Source organism: Sturnira hondurensis, unplaced genomic scaffold, assembly GCF_014824575.4.
Source record: "Sturnira hondurensis isolate 20B ecotype Veracruz unplaced genomic scaffold, ASM1482457v3 Scaffold0015509, whole genome shotgun sequence".
Taxonomy (NCBI): domain Eukaryota; kingdom Metazoa; phylum Chordata; class Mammalia; order Chiroptera; family Phyllostomidae; genus Sturnira; species Sturnira hondurensis.
This window is the reverse complement of record NW_028088140.1, coordinates 9,655,132-9,676,633: the sequence shown is the minus strand read 5'-3', so window position 1 is coordinate 9,676,633 and position 21,502 is coordinate 9,655,132. Positions and strand designations below refer to the sequence as shown.

Below are 21,502 nucleotides of genomic sequence, written 5' to 3'. Positions count from 1 at the left end.
TTTCAGACATCCCTTTTTGTTTTGGCCTCAGAGGGTGGGCATTGGTGGCCACCTGGGGATAAAATTAAGGGAGTTACCCACCACATACATCCCCAGTCCTGCTCAAATGCAGCCCCTGATAGAGAAGCTGTAGTTGGCCTTTGGGGCCCCACACGGGCTGCAGTCAGGGCCTTTCTGAGGCCTGGCCATCGCTTCCAGCACTGCCCCCAGCAGCCTGGCAATGTTGCCAACTGGTCATCTTTCCAAACACAAAGAGGAACATGTGAACATCTAAAATATGGGGGCTACTTGTAATTATTGTCTGTTTATGCCTGACTAAGCAGAAAGCACAAGCGTCTTGGCTTCTTTAAAATCCCAAAAGTCACTAACACCTGTCAGAGACCTTTTCATGATGAAGATGAAGCAGGAAGAACAGTCCTCAAGCCAGGGAACACAGGCGCTTAGGGCTGTTTTCCAACTTCCTTCTGGGCCCTAGCAGGGAAAAACTTAATGGCTTTTTTTTGTTTTGACCCTTCATCCCTATAGCATAGGGTCCTGGGGAGAAGCCAAGGAGCACAGGCAGCAGAGTGACATCCATGCCCCTATCCTGTGTGGGCTGTTAAATTCCTAACACAGTGACAGCTAGCGTGCCTACCCACATGCCTGCAGAGTTCCTTCCGGAAGAATTTTCTCCATACTTTTACTATGGAAGATGAACTTGTGTGAAAAAGTTTTGCCAACTCATACAGAACGGCTGGTGCTGGAGCAAGAACTAGAATTTGGGCATTCTGTTTTGCTGGTGTCCTCACTTTCTCTTTTGGTGGATTCACATCATCATCCTGGGCTTGGCACTTGTGTCTTTGTGTTATTCCCAAGTTAGATGCGGCCTTGCAGCCAACAATGACGGCTAGCCCTCATTAAGCATGGTATAAGCCTAGCACTAGGTGAAGAGCTTCATGCAGATTCACATCCTTGCAAACCATCCTACAAAGGATGTATCACCCCATTTTACAAATGAGGGAACCAAGGCTGCGAAGTTACTGGAAAGGTCTGCCTGGAATGTGAGATCTCAAGCAAATCCAAAGTCAGCCATGAGATTCCTGTAACCTTGGGCAAGTTGAGTCAACTGCAAAAATAGGGAAACCAACAAAGTGCTCGTGAGGTTTCTTCCAGCTTGGAGTGCTTCTATAGGAATTTAAAACAATCACTTGTGCCCTACCTGGGTAGCTCAGAGCATCATCGTGATACACTGAGGTTGTGGGTTTGATCCCAGTGTGGAGCACATAAAAAGGAGTCAACCAATGAATGCATAAATAAGTGGAACAAATTGATGTTTCTCCCTCTCTGTAACATCAATAAATTTAAATTTTAATAAAAAAATGAAACCACCACTTGTGTAGCACCTTGTAGCTGGACAAGTCTTGGTTTATGTGGCATTCTAACTGTCCTGTGAGGGTGTTTCATTAAACTGGCCGGAAGTCTAAGGTTAAAGATAAACCCACCATCTACTCAACTCTGCTCTGGATCAATGCTCAAATTCATTTTCCAGGTAGTTGCACCTTCCTCACCAACACTTAAATCTTTCCTTATGGAGAGGATGTGCTTGAATGAGGAAAACTAGTAGCAACCAGTACTTTCAGCTGTTAGTGCCAATTTTCAGGTGGTTTCTGGAAATTTTTAAATTGGGTTTATCTTCCGAGTGCTGGTTCAAACATCAAGTTCTACAAAGTTTATCTCCCAACCACTGTATTTCCAGCCTCTCCATCCTATCAAGTCCCTCCCAAACATCACTGCACCTCCAGCCTGCTCTCTTGTCCTAAGGTACTTATATTGCATTCCCTCGCGGCCCACCTACATTTCACTCTGCACAGCATTCAAAATATCCTTCCAACTGCTTAACACACTGTCAGTGATTTCCTATCCCACTTATGCATAAGATCTGAACCTACCACAGGCCACAAACCCCTTTAAGGTGTGGCCTAGCCTGCCTTACATAATTCACATGCAACTCCATTCTATCAGCCACACCGTCCTGAGAGTGAGCATAAGGGTGAATTGTATTATCTCAGAGAAAGAATCTGTAAAAGACATCAGTGGGACTAGTAAAAAATAGTGCCTTTTGCCCTGGCTGGTGTAGCTCAGTGGATTGAGCACGGGCCTGTGAACCACATGATCGAGGTTCGATTCCCAGTCAGGGCACATGCCTGGGTTGCAGGCCAGTTCCCAAGAGGGGACACACCAGAGGCAACCATACATTGATATTTCTCTCCCTCTCTCCTTCCCTTCCCCTCTAAAGATAAATAAATAAAAATTTTAAAAAATAGTACCTTTTGCCTTGGCTAGTGTGGCTCAGTGGATTGAGCGCCAGCCCGCAAACCAAAAGGTCACTCCGCATCAATCCAGGTCACATGCCTGGATTGCAGGCCAGAACCCCAGTTGGGGGCATGCAAGAGGCAACTGATTGATGCTTCTCTCCTCTTCCTTCTCTCAAAGTAAATAAAATCTTTTTTAAAAATAGTACCTTTTCAGAAAACATACTGGGAAATTGAGAATTACACAGTGGAAAACCACAATGAGCTATCACCTCACATCTGTCAGGATGGTTGTTATCAAAAAGTCAATAACTAATCAATGTTGGCAAGGGTGTTGAGAAAAGGGAAGCTTCATACACTTTGGGTGAAATCGTAAACCGTCTATCCAGTCTGTTTATCCAAATGTCGATTCACTTGTCATCAATTCATCATCTACTTCTCAATTTATTCATGAAAGAACATCCAGACAGATAGGTAATACTGTTGGTAGCATATGACATAAAATAAACAACTGGCTCATTTAGAAAAAATAAAAACAAAACTATTCCTTCTGTATAAATGATCAATCTTCCCTTGGCAAATGCAGAACACTCAGGGCTTTGTAACCCTTAAGTTGAAATAATGGGCTGAGGGCAGTGCTGAACAAAGACAATGTAAGACTTGGAAGGCACTCTAAGAAAAACTTGTCCTCTTTCAGGAAAATATTGCTGACTGTGGCTGTAGTTCCCCAGCTGCTTGCCAACCTCAGATAACTTGAACACACCAACTATCCTCATTAAATCTAAGAATCATAAAATCTTACTATCATATAATGAACACTAAATATGCCTTGAGAGGTAAAGTAAGAATGAGATTCAAAAAGTGTTTCTGAAGGGGAATGATCAAGAAAAAGCAATGCCTTCATGAACTTTGAGTTCTTTGGCTAGAAGAAACTAGCCATACCCTATTACCAACCCCCAAAACATGTATGCTTCTTAGGATTGCCTGTTCCACTGTTAGAAGTGCTTCACACATAAAATGGTAGTGGTTTTATTTTTACTGAGGTGAAATTTACATAAGAAAAAACCATTTTAAATTCAGCGGCACTTAGTCCAATTACAATGTTGTACACGCAGTGTAGTTCTAAAACATGTTCATCATTCTGTTTTAAACTTATTTCTTCGTGTTCTTCAGTGACAATGGAGAACTACTTATTGCCCCAACAAGTGTGGTTCAGTTGGTTGGGCATCTTGCAAAGTAAAACGTCACCTGTTTGTTGCCTGGTCAGGGCACATGCCCGGGTTGCAGGTTTGGTCCCCAGCTGGGGCACATAATTAAAGGCAGCTGATGTTTCTCTCTTACATTGATGTTTCTCTCACTCTCGTCCTCTCTTTCCAAAAATAAATAAAACCTTAAAACAAAATAAAACTACTTACCATCCTTCAGTTAATGGCCAACAGAGTTTTGAACAGACAACAAACCTGATAGATTCTAGGATCAAAGCTTTCCAGAGTCAGTCCTTTCTGATAGGGCCAAACTTGCCATGAATGGGACTCAAAGTAAAGCTCTGAATAACAGCATTTCACTCAGAGGGTTGGCCACACAATTCTGCCTAATTTTTAGGTCAAGTAAGTTTAAGAATCAGGTTTCTGTACTTTATGAGTTCTCACAATATTCAGTATGCAAAGGTACACTGTGAACTAGAGGAAGGGGAAATGAAGAAGTTCTCAAACAGTCCATTAGAAAAGCCCTAGGTCCTGCCCCCAGGATAGTGAATGCTCTGGGCCTCACCTGTAGAAAAAGTTTTAAAGGTCCCATTTCCTACCCGGGCATCCACAGCAGACAGATTTTCCCCCTCTGACAACTCTTGGAGGAATAAGAGGACAAAGAATCTCCCTAGAGTATTTCCCACTTAATGCCTCCCCTCCCATAGCAGGTTTCTACTGAAGCTATTGTTTGGTTGATTTGTAAAGAATATGCCACCCGCTCTGGCTGGTGTAGCTCAGTGGACTGAATGCCAGCCTGCGATCCAAAGTCATTGATTACCAGTTAGGGCACGTGCCTGGCTTGGGGGCCAGGTCCCCAGTAGGGGGTCCTTAAGAGGCAACCACACATTGATGTTTCCCTCCCTTCCCCTCTAAAAATAAATAAATAAGAAATCTTAAAAAAAAATGTCACCCACACAACTGTATCCATGTCATCTAACCAGGAAGATGGTCTGGTTAGGCACTTCTGGGGAATAAGCCAAAACCCATGCTGAAAGATTGCTTGGCTGAAACAAGTTAGGCAGTAGATGGTACACGTGGAGACTGACCAACCATCCCACTAGAGAGAGCCATAAACAAGGGTGCTCCTCAGAGAGTCAGGGATCTGTCTACATGATTCTGCAATGCCTAGTCTTGTAATCTACTTAGTATGAATTTAACACTCCACACAATTAGAATAATTGACACAAGGCAGGAGTGGCATAAAAATGAAAAGACTTGATTCATGTCTTATGTATCTGGAAACTCAACTGTCCTCCCTTTCTAACTTTATTTGGCTCTCTTAGCAAAAGCCAAAGGGCAGGGTATCCAGGTTGTGATCATAATGACATGACTTTCGTGGCAAAAACAGAACAAACAAAAATAGGTACCCACTGGGCACAGAAAGGTCAAGAACAAGAGGCCAAGTGATGGGGAAGATAAAACTAAGGCAGTGGAGAGCTGGGTCAGAGTATGGTTTCAGAGAACTGGGTCAGGTCAGGGCACATGGTGAGAAGCAGGGTGATTCTCATCTATTTTGTGCTGAATTACTTTTTTTGTTTGTTTGTTTTACAATTTCATTCATAGGCTGGAAAAAGAAAAAAACAATGTAGAAATATTAGGGAAAAGAAACATAATTCAAACTGACCTGACATCTAGAGGTTAATATTTTAAAACTGGCTTTTGTTTTTCTATCCCTTAAAACCTCACAAGAAGCTTGGGGTTTGAGTTAGGATGAGAAAATAGAGGTGTAGTATGGCAAGTTGAGGTAGCATACAACCCACCCCTCCATAAACGAGATTATGTATTTATTTTTTATTTTTTTATTTTACTTATTTATTTATCTTTAGAGGGTAAGGAGAGAGGGAGAGAAACATCAATGTATGGTTGCCTTTCATGCGTCCCCTGCTGGAGGCTCGCCTGCAGGGAACCAGCCTGCAACCCAGGCATGTGCCCTGACTGGGAATCGAACTGCGATCCTCTGGTTCGCAGGCCTGTGCTGAATCCACTGAGCTACACCAGCCAGGGTGAGATCATGTATTTAAAGTACCAGGTACACCTGTGTAATCCAGAGCCTTTGAATGGATCTAGCCAGTACACCACAGAGACAGAAACTTCAGTGTATCTGAGGTCCCAGTATTTCTCTAGATTGCCTCCTGTTTGCCTCCTATTTTGACCTGTTTGTTCCTTGTTCTCATCTTATCTGGCCATCAGACCCATTGGGACTCCCTAGACAAAATATGTCCTTCCTCCTCTCTTGCCCCCAGGCACCAAGGTTTTGTCCTCCAGCAGCCTCTCTTTCTAGGTTCAGAGAGCAAGACCAGCCCTGGTCCAACATTCCCAGATGAGGTACATATTCTCACTTTCACAGTGTTGGCTTCTGAAAGACCATTGTGTAAATCAGCCTGGGCCAGCAGACCTAAACTTTAAAATGCATGGAGTACCTGCCTAATTTCACAAATAATACTTTTGGTGCCTTGATTGATGAGGTACCCCAAAGAAAGATGGGACTTGATTCAACATGAAAAGTCTCCCTAAGAGGCTAACCATGATGGTGAAGTCCCATTTACACTACAGAGTGAGGACATTGAGGGAGGGAGACGAGAGCTTTGTGGTGGGGCCACAGGGCAGGGCAGATCTAGCGTCTAAGCAACCCTGACTTGCAGCCTCACGACTTTCCTAGGAATTATGACATAAATGATAGAGAAGATCTGAAGTTTGGGATCAAATAATCCTGGTCTATCTAAAGAACTGGAGACACGTGGTCATAAATTAAAGGGTGGGAATGGTGGAGGAGGGGTGCAGGGTGGAGCGGAATGAAGGGGAGAATAGAACAACTGTAATGGTATAATCAATAAAATATATTTTAAAAAAAACAAATAATCCTGGTCTGAGCTCCACCTCTACCATTTTCTGCCTTGTTACTTAATCTTACTGAACCTATTTTCCTCATCCAAAAAATTGGAATAAAAATACAAGCTCACAGGTTTATTGTGTTAATTACATGAAATAACATGTGAAATGTGCTTTGCATCAAGTGGTTTTCAACCTACTGACCACAGCACACACGTTAAAAATTTTTTCTAATATACATTAGCCAGTATATACACATATAAATAATATACAATTGAAACAAAGTTTCATAAGAACAATACTTATCTTACTATGAATCACTTGGTATGTTCTATTCTATCCTATTCGTATTTTTAAATGCTGGTTCAATTCACTACATCGTTTTCACAATTCCTAACGGGTAACTTCTAAAAAACACTGCTGGAAAGCACAGAACTGTCAGTTATTATGATTATTATGATTCTTGGGGGTGCTCTGATGGCTGGAAATTTTCAATTGCTAGGGCAACAAAGGAAGGAGTCAAGGTTACTAGGTCAAGCACTAGAGTCCTACTGCCCAGAGAATAGATGAGTCCGGCTAGGGTTGGCCTACCCAAACGCTCTAGCTCTAACGTGAAAAGGAGTGGCCCACGCCCCCGTCACTCTCATTAGTAACTGGGCAAGCCCGCCCCACGCCAGGAAGTATCGGAAGACCCGCCTCCTCGCTAATATTAAGCGAATGCAAGGATTGGAAGCTCAAGCGGTGACGTAACTTCCTGCTCTCGGTGGCCTTCTGCTGTGGCAGGTGCCAGGAGGGGCTCGGGAAACACTTAGCGGGGCTTCTCGACCTCCTTAGCTCTTAGAAGTGCGATGAGGTCCGTTAGTTACGTGCAGCGCGTAGCCCTGGAATTCAGCGGAAGCCTCTTCCCGCACGCAATTTGCCTTGGAGATGTCGACAACGACACGGTTAGTGCATGCGCACTGAAAGAGACGCGGCCCAGGTCTGCGCAGGGTTTGGCCGCGGTGAGGCCAGGAAAGTGGAGGAAGCCAGCGCGAGTGACGCATGCGGAATAGCGCTTGCGTGGCAGACCTAGGGAAGAACTTTACAGATGTTTCAGTGTCCGCGGTCGTCCGAGCTTGCCTAGTGCACTGGTCTGGTACTTTTTGAGGAGCATGGGTAACTTTCTCTTTGTCTAATTAAGTAACTTATTCACCGAAAGAGCCTAGTGAACTTTGGTGGCCAAATTTCCAGGTTCACTGGTTCTGTTGTTAGGCTTGCTCACTTTACCTTTCAAAGTTTCAAAATAGGCTTTAAAAGCACCTCTGCTGCCCTGGTGGGGTCGCCAAGTTGATTGGAGGGTCATCCCGTACACGTAGAGGCTGTAGTTCGTCCTGGTCACGCGCGTACCTAGGTTGCTGGTTGGATCCTTAGTCCAGGTCTATACGGGAGGCAACCTATCACATCGATGTTTCTCACTCTAACTCTCCCTCTCTCAAATCAATAAACATATCGATCACATCGATGTTTCTCACTCTAACTCTCCCTCTCTCAAATCAATAAACATATCGTATGGTGAGGATTAACCGTCCCCCCCCCCCCCCCCCAAAAAAAGCACCTCTTCTGCTCTTACATTTGGCCCTTCGTGACGCTGGAATACATTGCTCTATCTGCCTTTCCTTCCATCTGGTAGAATATGCTCCTCCCTGAGGCAACAGATGTTGCCTCACCAAACCAATTTTAATGTCTTACTGTGGTACCTGCTCAATGCTACCTGCAGGTGTCTGGAAACTTTCAAGTGCTACACCTTGATTGAGTAACAAAAATAATTTTCATCTACCATTGCTTTCTTCAAGAGGCATTCCTCATTTGAATGAATTAATACAGGTAAAGCAGGTAGCATCATGCCTGGCATGCTGTTACAGCTCAGTCAGTGTTAGCGCTGTTGTTAGTATTTGATTCTATTTTAATGCAAATACTTACCGAACTGTCCATTATTCGTCAAGGACTCTGCTACATTCTGTGAATTCAAAAATGAACAAGACAGTCCCAGCCCTCAGGTAGCTCATAACCAGGTGGAATGATAGTAAGAAGGTGCTTTGATTAAAATATGTAAAATAGTCTAGAGTGGAGCATCAAAGGGGACAGGGGCTACTGGTAATGTGAAACACTCTTTTTCTCCAGACTTTATCTTTTCATCCCTTATCTCTATTTAATATTTTTAATACAAAGCACCTTATTACCTTTCCTATCCTCTGTCTCATCTTCCTAGTCTGCCTCCCTGCTGTTCTGTGCTGTCTTTCCCCTAATAAAAAAGGGGGGTACTAAAACATCCCTCCCTCTTTCCAGTCTTCTTTGTGCTGTGATAGAGAGGTATTTAATGAGGCTGCCTTTGACTCTACACTCTCTGGGGAGGAAAAAGTTATTTTCATGAGTTTGTATTATGTTTTCTGGGCTTTCATATTTCTTCATATGCTAAGCAGTTCAATTTTTATGAGAAAATCAAGGGGGGCATTTTTAAATAGTAAATTGACAAAATGACTTTAGATGTACATTACTTTCCTTTTGATCTGATTGTTTTCTTTTTACAAGAGAAAAATACATGCATTTTTTATAGCTTCATAGCACCAGCTTTTTTGGAAATTGTACTTTTCTAAGTGAATTGTACTATTATACACTCAATTTTGCAATATTGAGTGTATAATAGTATTTTTTCTCATTAGGGTAGGAATTTTTTGTCTTTTTTTGTTGCTGCTCCTGTTTTGTTTTGTTTTTACTGCTATATTCCCAACACAGAATAGTGCCTGGCACATAGTAGGCACTCAGTAAATGTTTGTTGAATAAATTAAGATTGTTATGAAAAGCAAATGTGATTATGTATCTCAAAGCAATTTGAAGGGCTCTGCCTGCTATTAATAAATATAATGGAAGAAGGACAAGTAGTTGAGATAGTTGGCTAGTAGTTAAATGTGGTACACTCGGCCTGCATAAGTATGCATAGAAATTTTGTTATTGGTCCCCCAGGCAAGCATTTGGAGATTTGGGGCAAGAAAAAGACTTATATTGAAAACAAAGAATAAAAAAAAATAGGACTTCCAGCCAAGATGGAGGCATAGGTAGATACACTTTGCCTCCTCATGCAACCAACAGGACAACAACAAATTCAAAAACAAAAAATAACCAGAACTGCCAGAAAATTGAACTGTGAGGAAGTCCAACACCCAAGGAGTTAAAGAACAAACACTCATCCAGACTGGTAGGAGGGGCAGAGACAAGCAACCAGGGCAGAGAATATATGTAGCAAGGTGGCCGCTGGAGGACCAGGTGGGCAAGACAGCAGCTGGTGGTCCCACATTTGTATGTGGATAAACTGGGAGAAACAACCAGGGAGTGAGACAGACTGCATAACCCAGGGTTCCCGCATGGGGAAAAAAAGCCTCAAAACTTCTGGTTGTAAAACTCTGTGTGGTTGTGGCAGTGGGAGAGACTCCCAGCCTCACAGGAGAGTTCATTGGAGAGACCCATAGAGTCCTAGAATGTACAAAAACTCACCTACCCAGGAATCAGCACCAGAGGGGCACAATTTATTTGGGGGTAGTGGGGGAAATCACTGAAAGCCGTTGAAGAGCTGAACAAGCGGCATTGTTCCCTATCTGACCCTTCCTCCACATATAGTGCCACAACACAGCGATGACAACACGGGTTGCCCCGCCCTGTGGAATACCTAAGGCTTCACCTGTTACTATGTAACAGGTGCACTGATACAAAGAAATAGGGCCCAAATGAAAGAACAGATCAAAACTCCAAAATCAGAACTATGTGGTGAAGAAATAACCAACCTATCAGATGCACAGTTCAAAAACTGATAATCAGGGTGCTCACAGAAATGGTTGAGTATGGCCAAAATAGAGGGAAAAGTGAAGGCTATGCAAAGTGAAATAAAGGAAAATGTACAGGGAACCAACAGTGAAGGGAAGGAGATCAGAACTCAAATCAGCGATTTGGACCAGAAGGAAGAGATAAACATTGACCTAGAACAGAATGAAGACACAAGAATTCAAAAAAAAAAAAAAGAGAGAAAAGGCTTGGGAACCTCTGGGACAGCTTTAAGCATTCCAACATCTGAATCATGGTGCCAGAAGAAAAGGAAGAGCAAGAAATGCAAAATGTAATTGAAAAATTCATGCTCGTTTTGCTGTCACACTTGAAACTGCAAAAGTGACAGACACAGTGTGTGATAGGTAGAAAAGGCATTAAATTTGTGGGTGGGAGACCTGAGCAGAAAATATGTGTCAATTGATGGCAACATGTCATACCAGAAAGCATTGAGACTATGTGAAGACTTTAACAAGAGACCCCCTGAAATAAGTGACCACATTTACATAACTTTTATTATAGTACTGTATATTGTTATAATTATTCTATTTTAGTAGTAGTTGTTAGTCTCTTACTGTCCCTTATAAATCAAACTCTACCATAGTGTGTATACATAGGAAAAACCAGTATGTTCAGGGATGGGCAAAAGTAAGTTTACAGTTGTTCATATGGAAAAAGACATGCACGTTATGATTATTATTACAGTTTTGTTAACTCAAAAGAATGTCACGATGGCAGAGTAAACCTACTTTTGCCCACCCCTGTGTGAGGTTGAGTACACTCTTCAGTTTCAAGCATCCACTGGTGTCTTGGAATGTACCCCCACGGATAAGGGGGATGACGGTGGCTGCCAGAGAGCAGATAGGCTGTCCTGGGAATGTCCTCCTCCAGTGCCATTGCGTCTCTCTCTGCCTGGCTCACTGCACCTTCCACACTGTTTTATGATTTTGTTCCTGTGTCTACACCCTTATTAAATTGTGAGGTCCTTCTCAGCAGGGAGTCTGTGATGTTTTATCTTTTTATCCCTAACTGGTTGTCTAGCTTTACCTGAAAACTCAAGGGCTGACTGCGCATTCTCTTTCATTCTGATTTTTCTTTGTGTCTTAAAACAATCTTTTTTGGTGTTTGTCTTATAAGTAAACATTTTATCAAGTACTACTATAGACTCATTTGTTGAATGAATGTGTAAGAAAAAGCATGCATTGTATGAAAGATGCTAAGATCCCTAGCTTTGCAGGTGTTTTAACTAGAGGCTGAAAACCACCTGATATTAGCACTCATTGTATGCTAATCACTTCTAAATACTGTCTTCTGTTAGCTCAATTCTTGCAACAACCTTATGAGGTAGCTATTCTTATGATTCTCATTTTTAAGAAGAATTTAAAAGATACTATTCATTTAGTTTTAGAGATATGGGAAGGGGGGAGAGAGAGAGGGAGAGAATCATCAGTGTGAGAGAAAAACATCCATTGATTGCCTCTTGCACGTGCCCTGACTGGGGACCAAACCCACAACCCAGGCATCCACCCTTCCAGGAAAACCAACTGGTGACCCTTCACTGTGCAGACGAGGCCCACCCAACTAAGCCACCCTGATCAGGGCATGACCCTCATTTTACAAATGAAATATAGGCATAGAGAACTGGAATCCAATGCAGGCAGCTGCCCTCTAAACCTCTGTGCCATGCAGCTTCTCTCCTGTGCATCTGCAGAAGTCCTCTGAGGAAGGAATAGAAACATCCATTTCTGTAATAGAAACATCAGGAGTAGAGGGTTTAATGTAAATAAATTTGTTTTATGCTTCTATGATCTAATACTCCCATAAGTATTCCCATAACTATTAAAAATAATGTAAGATTCAAATCAAGTAAATCATTATTCATAAATTCCAATTCATTAACTTTTCATTACTGTTTTCCTTTTATGCCTTTGTTGCCTTTATTTTTTTTAAATATAGTTTATTGATTATACCATTACAGTTGTTCTATTCCCCCCTTCATTCCCCTCCACCCACACACTCCCTCCCCCACCATTCTCCCCCCTTAGTTTATAACCACGTGTCTCAACTTCTTTAGATTCTATATTTCCCCCACTATTCTTGCCCTCCCCCCTATCTATTTTCTACCTACCATCTATGCTATTTTCTGTGCCTTCTCCCCCCTTCTCCGCCTCCCACCCCCATTTCTAACCCTCCATGTGTTCTTCATTTCTATGGTTCCACTCCTGATCTAGCTGTCCTCTTGGTTTGCTTTTGTTTTAGGTGTGGTTGTTAATAACTGTGTGTTTGCTACCCTTTCACTGTTGATATTTTTCATCATCTCTTTGTTATATAAGTCCCTTTAGCATTTCATATAATAAGGGCTTGGTGATGATGAACTCCTTGAACTTGCCCTTATCTGGGAAGCACTTTATCTGCCCTTCCATTCTAAATGAAATCTTTGCTGGATAGAGCAATCTTGGATGTAGGTCTTTGGATTTCATGACTTGGAATACTTCTTTCCAGCCCCTTCTTGCCTGTAAGGTCTCTTTTGAGAAATCCGCTGACAGTCTGATGGGTACTCTTTTGTAGGTGACTGTCCCCTTATCCCTTGCTGCTTCTAGGATTCTCTCCTTCATTTTAGTCTTGGCTAATGTAATTATGATGTGCCTTGGTGTGTTCCTTCTTGGGTCCAACTTTTTTGGGACTCTCTGAGCTTCCTGGATTTCCTGGAAGTCTATTTCCTTTGCCAGACAGGGGAAGTTCTCCTTTATTATTTGTTCAAATACATTTTCCACTCCTGGCTGTTTCTTTCCCCCTTCTAGTACCCCTATAATTCGGATGTTGGAACGTTTAAAGATGTCCTGGAGGTTCCTAAGCCTCTCCTCATTTTTTTGAATTCTTGTTTCTTTACTGTTTTCTGGTTGGATGTTTTGTTCTTCCTTCTGGTCCACTCCCTTGATTTGAGTTCCATTTTCCTTTCCATCGCTCTTGGTTTCCTGGACATCTCCCTTCATTTCAATTAGTTTAGCCTTCATATGTTCCTCTAATTTGTGACTAAGTTCCTCTAATTTGTGACTGTACTCTACCAATTCTGTGAGCATCCTGATAAATAGTGTCTTAAATTTGGCTTCTGAGAGGCTGGCAATCTGTTGGTCGCTTAGAGTTACTGGCTCTGGGACTTTGAGTTCTTGCACCATCTTTTGGGCTGTTCGTGCCTGTTAAGTAGCAGGAATGGAGCCCTAGGTTTTCACCAGAGCAGGGCAACTCAGTCACTGGGTTGTGACGTTGTATGTAGGGGCGGGGTCAAAGAGGGACAGTGGCTTCCCTCTGGCGCCCGCCTCTGCAACCCCCACCAGCACCGCAGCCACCACCGTCACCAGGGCCACGCGCCCCACTCCACTGCACGCGAGTGTGCCACCACTGTCAGCCCTCCACCACTGGGTTCGCCCCCTGGGGCCTGCGTGGTCTGTCTCACTGCGCGCGAATGTGCGACCTTGGTCAGTCTGCCCCGCACCCCGACTAGTTCTGGGCTGCCTGCGCTCCTAGGTCTGTCCTTCCCGACCCTGCTCCGCTGCTGGCTCTGCCTCTCTTACCATCCCCGTTGAACGGTTCGTAGCTGTCAGGCTTCTGTATAATTCAGTTTTCTGGTCTCTGGGTGTGTCTTAGTTCTCCAAAACTTTTGTTGTATCCAAACTTGGTTGTGGGAGAAGGCACAGTGTTTCCACCTATGCCTCCATCTTGGCGGAAGTCCTTTATTGCCTTTAAAATGAAATCTTCTGGGAATCTAATATTCACTCTACTTTGAGGAAAGGAAGGGAGTGTTGCATGTCCCCACAGGAGGAAATCCTGAAGCTGTTAGTAGAAATAGGGTTTGGAGCAACTTTATCATCATTGTTACTACCTGGGAAGTGGAGTATTCAGATACAAATAGTTGTGAAGAGGCTTCATGCAGGGAGCCTGCCATCTGAGAGCTTAGCCACCACTAGGGGGCACCAGAGGCCCAGAACATAGATGCTGACACCCAGCGGCCCCTTCCTGCTGCGCCCCGCTCTGGCACCTCCATCCCTCTCTATTCATTCCTAGGACACCAAGATCAAAAGTTTTTGCTAAAAGAGGGAGGGCCCCCAGAGCTGCCTTCTTTTCCCCCCTGGCCCTAATAGAATATGACATTTGGAGTTAAATTCCCCAAAAGTTGAATATTTTGGGTTGTTTCTAAAATACAAGGTGGGGCAAAAGAAGGTTCACAGTTGTTAGTATGCAGAACAGAGAGTTTATTCCTATATTATTATTTATTAATTATTGTATTATTTTCCATAGGAACAACTATAAACCTACTTTTTGCTCCTCCCTGTATGTCCTATTTGTAATGGACGAATCAGAGCCAAAGTCAAGCATGTGGGGCATTGAGCTGTTCAAATGTCAAACTTCTCCAGGATGGAGTCTGTGTTCACTCATTCCTCTGGCCTCCCCTGTCCCTGACACACACATGCACACACACACACATACACCACCACCCCTTCCCCATGGAAATAAAGAAACTTGGAATATTATGGCTGTGTTGGTCACAAAAGGTTTTTAATATGTTTGATGAAGATTCAAGTTGATGTCCTGTGATTTCCCCGGGATGGGTGTAGTAGAGAAGAGTTTGAGGTGGGTCAGCAGGACCCATGCTAACATTCCTCTTTCTCCATCTAAGTTGAATGAATTGGTGGTGGGAGACACCAGTGGGAAGCTGTCTGTGTATAAGAATGATGACAGCCGGCCATGGCTCACCTGTTCCTGCCAGGGAATGGTCAGTATTCAACTACCTGGGTCTGAAGGCGGGGGAAGGGATTTTTTTCTGTTCAGGAACTGTCAAGGCTGAGACCCACACAGGAGCTCACCAGTGTGTCCTCACTCACCGGCTCCTCAGCCACTGGTTCGGGGGTCACTTGATTCAGTGCGGGAAGCTCCCAGGCAGCACTTGCATGTATACACACACACACACACACACACACACACAAGGGACTCCCTAAGTACTTTAGGAAATCAGCCTAGGTTGTCTGATCTCATACAGTATGATAGATAATGGGGGTAGTATTTGAATAAGTCCAGAAACATGATAATCTTGCTAAATTGGAGTTTTGTTTTGTAGAGATTTTCTTTTGAGCCCAAATTCCCTTTACTTCAGGTCTTCATATTACTATGTGTGTAAACTGAACCAAACCTATAGCACAGTAGCTCAGTTAATGCAGCCCATCACATAAGTCCCGTGGCACTGGTTTCTGGCACACGCTGGTAATGAGAAAACCTGCTCCTTCCTGCTTCAGGGAGATGAGGGAGTACTGGTCTCCCTCTGGGTCACCCTGAGCCTCCCTTTCTTCTTTTGCAGCTGACTTGTGTTGGAGTTGGAGATATATGTAATAAAGGAAAGGTAAGAACTTCCGGGGATCTTGGGACTTGAGTGTAACTCCAAGGCCTTAGCTGGATGGGTCCCTGTCTCAAGGTGGGAATCAGTTGAGCGTTAATGGCCTTAGCTCTACTTTCTGTGTTCTAATGATCAGTGTGTGCTCGAACTTCCCTCCTCAGTCCACCTCTCCCATATCTCTATCTCTTATAGAACCTGGTGGTGGCTGTGAGTGCTGAGGGCTGGTTTCACTTGTTTGACCTGACTCCTGCCAGGACCCTGGATGCTTCTGGGCACCATGAAACCCTAATGGGAGAGGAGCAGCGTCCAGTCTTTAAGCAGCACATCCCTGCCAACACCAAGGTCATGCTGATCAGCGACATCGGTGGGCATGGCTATCTTTGCAGGCAGTTGGGGCAATAAGAATCAGTGGGTAACAGAGCAGATCTCAAGGGATTCAGTGGTCATGGGGGGTGGGGGATCAATATTCAGTTGTGCAGTTGCTATGGAGAAAGTAAATCACGGAAAGGACCTAGAGAATGTTGAGGTAGAGGTAGCAATTGTACGTGGAGTGTCAGGGAAGTTCTTGCTGAGAAGGTGACATTTGATCAAAAATTGAAGATGGTGAGGGAGCGAGCTATATAGATACTGTGCTGATATTTTGGCCAGAAGCTGTCTCAAAGTTGGTGGTATGTATATTGGATGCATCTGGACACCCTGTGGTGCATATCTGAGGGAAGCAGTGACAGGGCCTGTGGAGCAGGTGGGTGGGTAGGGCCAAGGGACAGGGAGGTGCTGTCAGTACAGGAAGGGAAGGGCAGGAGGTGCACTGGACTCAGAGCAGGGGAGATGGCTCCACAACAGGTTGGACTTGAAGTCAAAATCCCAGCAGTGATGTTAGTAGAAGAGTAGGGATGGGATGCTTGTAGGGTTCAAGCTGACGAATGCAGCTTTGGCTCCAAGCTCGCCTTATTTTCTGAACCACAGATGGAGATGGGTGCTGTGAGCTGGTGGTAGGGTACACAGACCGTGTGGTACGAGCTTTCCGCTGGGAAGATCTGGGCGAGGGCACTGAACATCTGACAGGGCAGCTGGTGTCACTCCAGAAATGGACGCTGGAAGGTCAGGTGAGAAGCTGAGTAGAGGGACCCCAGAGCTCAGAGAGCAAGGAGGAAGGCCTCCTGAAGGGGGTTGTGGGAGAACAGTTGTAGGCCATGATACAGGGTGGGAAGAAGGGAAAATCATCTTGCTGAGAGATCTAAAGATGATTTCAATTCAGAGTCTTAGAGGAAGTTGCTAGTCATGGCAAATAGGAGGCAACCGAGAGCTAGGAATTGGGAATGTGAGGGTGGGCGTGATGTCTGTGTCAGGATCTGGACCTTGCAGAGGACAGCACAGAGGAAAGCAGATGGTGTAGTTAGAGAGGATGGCACTGGGCAGGAGCCCTGTGAACTCTGGAATTCCTACTGCTGCTGCCCTTGAAGCCTGGGGGATTGCCTCCAGGGCCCCTACTCCAATTCTCTCCCCTGTTCTTTGCAGAGTCCCACTCCCTCTCTCTCCAGCCCCCTTTAAGCCTCTGTTCCCTGGTGCAGGTGGACAGTCTCTCGGTGACTCCAGGATCACTGGGTGTTCCTGATCTGATGGTATCGCAGCCAGGCTGTGCTTATGCAGTTCTACTGTGTACCTGGAACAAGGACACTGGGCATTCTGCTACCTCTGAGGGGACCACAGAAAGCAATAGGTAAGGGATGCAGGCATGTGGATGGTGTGGGGTACATGGGAGCAAGATGGGGTCTTGGATGTACATGGCAGTGGATGGGTCTGCAGTTTACAGAGCTGCTTAAGCTAGCTTCAGCACAAGTACCTCTGCCCTAATAAGGGAAGAGGTATTTTGGGAGCCAGGGAGTCCTGGCTCCAGTGTTGTAGCATCTGGAAGAGGTTATAAGATTCTAGCCTGGTAGCCCTGTCCCTCTCTTTCCAACTTGCCACACAAGGGGCAGCTATAGGTTTCTAGCTGATTCACATCTAGGCAGCTCTTACGGAGATGGGGCCACAAATGTGCCAGAGAACTAAGCTCACTTGGTTTCCCACTTAGTCACCCAGTCTCCTGCCCACAGGGAGACACCAGCTGCCCGAGATGTCATGCTGCACCAGACGTCCGGCCGCATCCACAACAAGAATGTCTCTACTCACCTCATTGGCAACATCAAACGAGGTGAGGGGCGGCAGGATGAAGCATGTTGCTGAGGGCAAACATTACTTTTGGGAGAGGAGATGTGGGACCGTCTCTCATTTCTAGTCCTGTCCCTCCCTCCCTCCCTCCCTGCCCTTGGCCATTCCTCACCCTGTATGCTCTGATCTTGCCTTGATCTTCACATTTTCTTCTGGTCCTTCCGTCCCACCCATAGGCCACACCCCTGAGAGTGGTGGCTCTGGCCTCTTTGCACTCTGCACCTTGGATGGTGAGTTCCCCGGGTCGGCTGCAGGCCCCTGCTGGGGTGGGAGGTTGTGTGCCAGGGGGGGGCCTGCTTGGGGATCTTGTTCTCCGCATCCCAACCTGCCTCTCCCCCGCAGGGACACTGAAGCTTATGGAGGAAGCAGACAAGCTTTTGTGGTCCGTGCAGGTGGATCACCAGCTTTTCGCCCTAGAGAAACTGGATGTCACGGTGGGTAGAAAACCTGGTGGAGAAGAACATTCTCACCTTTTTTACATGGAGATACAAGGTTTCAGTGAGGCCATTATGACTTCATAGTTAAACTCTGAACCTTTATCTTAAGGCCCTCTTTAGCTAGGTCTAACTCCCTTCGAAATGAGTTGTTCCCCTGTTACACAGTGCTCAGCACTATTCTCTGTGCTCTGGGGAACTTCACACTTCAGTACCATTCAGCAGCATAAAAAGCTCCAAAGAGAACCAAGTAATTACTAGGGTCCAGAAGTTTGTCCTCAGTCCCAACTCCAGATGTATATGAAGTTTTTTTCTTGTCCCATGTGAGTCTGTCTTTACTGAGGCTGTGGCCCCTGAGTCTGTTGCTGAATGGGGCAGATGGGGGCTGCCTTTGTGCTGGCGTCACACACGCTCAACGACGTAGGAGAGGAGGCATGAGGCTGTGAGGTCAGGTGGGCCAGGCCTGGGCCGGAAGCCCGATTCCACCATCTCCCAGCTGAGTGACCTTGGGTGCATGATTTTATTTCTACAAGCTGAAGTTCCCTCAGTATCAAATTGGGAATAATACTGCCTACTTCACAGGGTTGTTGTGACTACTTTGTGAGGTGGCTCATTGGATAGCAGCCCCTTTGGTGCCTGGCACATGGGAGAAGTTCTATAAGAGACATATGGTTGTTTTCTTTCTCAGCCAGCTATTGGTGCCAGAGTGAAGCCTACAGCTTCTTTGTATTTCAACCAGCTCCATGGCTAGATCCCTTTTAAAAATGGTTCCCGGACAGCCCTGCAAACTTGTCTCTGACCTTTTTCAGGGCAATGGGCACGAGGAGGTTGTTGCCTGTGCCTGGGATGGACAGACGTATATCATCGATCACAACCGCACGGTTGTCCGCTTCCAAGTGGATGAGAACGTCCGAGCCTTCTGTGCAGGTGGGCCCCTGCCCCTGGCCCCCGCTGACCACACTCATCTGCCTCCTGCTATCATTCTCAGCATGTCCCCTTGTGGGAGTCTGCACAAACAGATGCGTTCTTCAGCTCTTTCATTAGAGGGTGATGAGTGGCCACTAAATTGCCATATTTACAGTTTTAAATAAGGAAAAGTAAAAGATAGTGAGATCTCCATTTCTGAATATTTCAAAGAATGGGATGAGATCTTATCTACCTGTGTAAAGACATCAGAAAGCTCTTTCCCATCAGAGTATATGAAAACTCTGTGAAGAACATTCACCTAGAGCAGTGATTTTCAACCTTTTTCATCTCATGGCACACCTAAGCTAATTACTAAAATTCTGTAGCACACCAAAAAATAGATCTTTACCGATCTGACAAAAATAGGTATAATTTTGATTCATTCACACTGGAAGGTTGTTGTTATGTTGGCTGAGTCATTTTTTTTTTAATTTGACAGTCTTAAGGGAAAAGAGATCCGTGCCCCTGACTAAATAGACAGGAATTGCATGTTTTAACAATTCTTGTAGCACACTATTGTGCTGGCCTCAGCATCCTGATTGAAAACTGCTGTCCTAGAGCGGTTCCCATTAGTTCCAAATCAGGACCTTGGAAGCCAGTGCTCACCCTTTGGGGTGATGTGGAAAGATCTGTGGTCACTGAAATGAAGAGAATTGAACATTGTTCTAGCCCACACAGCCCAGGGACCTGAGAGGTCAGTGTGCCTTTGCAGAGGGGCTGCCCTAAGAGAAGCCTCTGTGATCTACCCCTTGGACTAGCAAGACTAGGCATTACTCCAGGGCCATCACTATGATGACAAAAACCCACACTTGATTTTGGGTGCTCTTTTGGGTGAGTTTTGTTTTTTGGGTGCTCTTCTGCCTGAGTTTTGTTTTGGGTGCTCTTTTTTGGGTGCTCTTCTGCCTGAGTTTTGTTTCTATGGTCTTTCTATATCTGGAATGGGCCAAGTTGTTTATCGTTTTACCGAATTTCCAACAGAGTAGACCTAGAAAGAGAGCCGTTAGTTTTTTGCTTGACATCTGTCGGGGGGCCAGAACCACCCATTCTAGAGCCCCTGTCTCATTCTCACCTCCCACCACTGGATGAAACTTCTTGACCTTTGTCTCACCACCCACACCTCACAGGCCTGTATGCCTGCAAAGAGGGCCACAACAGCCCCTGCCTCGTGTATGTCACCTTCAACCAGAAGATCTATGTGTACTGGGAGGTGCAGCTCGAGCGGATGGAGTCTACCAATCTGCTGAAGTTGCTGGAGGCTAAGCCACAGTACCGGAGCCTGCTGCAGGAGCTGGGCATAGGTGAGGCCCAGCAAGCTGAAGAATCAGGGGCCCAGGAAAGCCACAGCCTCTTACCAGCCCCTTTCTTGCCCTCAGATCCTGATGACCTCCCAGCAGTCCGCGCTCTGGTTCACCGAACCCTCTACCATCCTGACCAGCCACCACAGTGTGCTCCTGCAAGCCTCCAGGATCCCACCTAGTTGGACTTTCCCTCTTAGCTGAGGAAGGACCCTCCTGAACCTCCCTACCCCCAAGGTATCCATATTAGTGGCAGGACAGGGAATACACATTTCAGAGGTGCATGGACAGAGGCAGCAACCCTAGGATGACTGTGAACTATAGATCTCATATCTTCTTGGTGAGAGAAGAAACTAGTTGACCCTCTGCCCATTTGCTTGTGTACCTTGCCCGTCACATCAGCAGGGCTGTAGGACCCTGGCCTTATTCCACACCACCTGGGGCTGCCTCCTCCCCAGAGCTAACTCACTCTTGTATGGAAAGAGACTTGCTTGTGGCCCCAACACCTGGAAGGAACTAGGCTTTGGCACCAGTGGAGCAGTGAGGTAGGGGCTCTCACCAACCCCAAGCGCCATTTTCCACGTCACAACTTCAGGTCATCGACAGGAGTGATTATTACAGGAATGGGAGACTGTTTGGGGTTTTTCTGAGGGGTCTTTCAGGACAATTTACAGTCTTATTTTTCTGTGTCCCCGGCAATCCTGAGATGATTTTGCTGTATTTTCTGAAAAACTGGGCCAACACTCTCATTTTGCCATATTCTTCATGTACTGTGCAGCTTCATAAGCCTTGCTCCATTTCTCACCCACTCATTTCCCCCAAACACCTTATTCTCTCAGACAATAGATGTTTAAAACCTGGTGCAGGTTTATGATCCAGACCATAATCAGAATTATATTTTGTCCATTTTATATTTCTTCTGCTCTTAATTCTGTGTGCTTTAAATCAGTGTCCTTCAAATTGTAGGTTGCAAGCCCTGGCTGGTGTAGCT

The 21,502-nt window shown here is 45.2% G+C and overlaps 1 protein-coding gene across 5 annotated transcripts; it reads left to right on the top strand.

Moving 5' to 3' along the window:
• The first annotated feature begins 7,086 nt into the window (after positions 1-7,086).
• Positions 7,087-21,354, top strand: ITFG2 (integrin alpha FG-GAP repeat containing 2). 5 transcript variants are annotated; one of them, XM_037064734.1, is made up of 12 exons: positions 7,088-7,311; positions 14,895-14,990; positions 15,570-15,611; positions 15,798-15,969; positions 16,572-16,711; positions 17,177-17,325; positions 17,702-17,799; positions 17,993-18,046; positions 18,159-18,250; positions 19,060-19,177; positions 20,341-20,514; positions 20,590-21,354. In XM_037064734.1, the coding sequence occupies exons 1-12, from the start codon at positions 7,216-7,218 to the stop codon at positions 20,691-20,693; spliced, it is 1,335 nt and encodes a 444-aa protein (XP_036920629.1). In that variant the 5' UTR covers positions 7,088-7,215; the 3' UTR covers positions 20,694-21,354. The 5 variants fall into 5 exon arrangements, with proteins under 5 accessions (XP_036920631.1, XP_036920629.1, XP_036920632.1 ...); XM_037064735.1 differs by having other exon boundaries at positions 7,259-7,346; positions 20,590-21,243; XM_037064738.1 differs by lacking the exon at positions 7,088-7,311 and adding an exon at positions 7,429-7,522 and having other exon boundaries at positions 20,590-21,243.
• Positions 21,355-21,502: the final 148 nt, after the last annotated feature.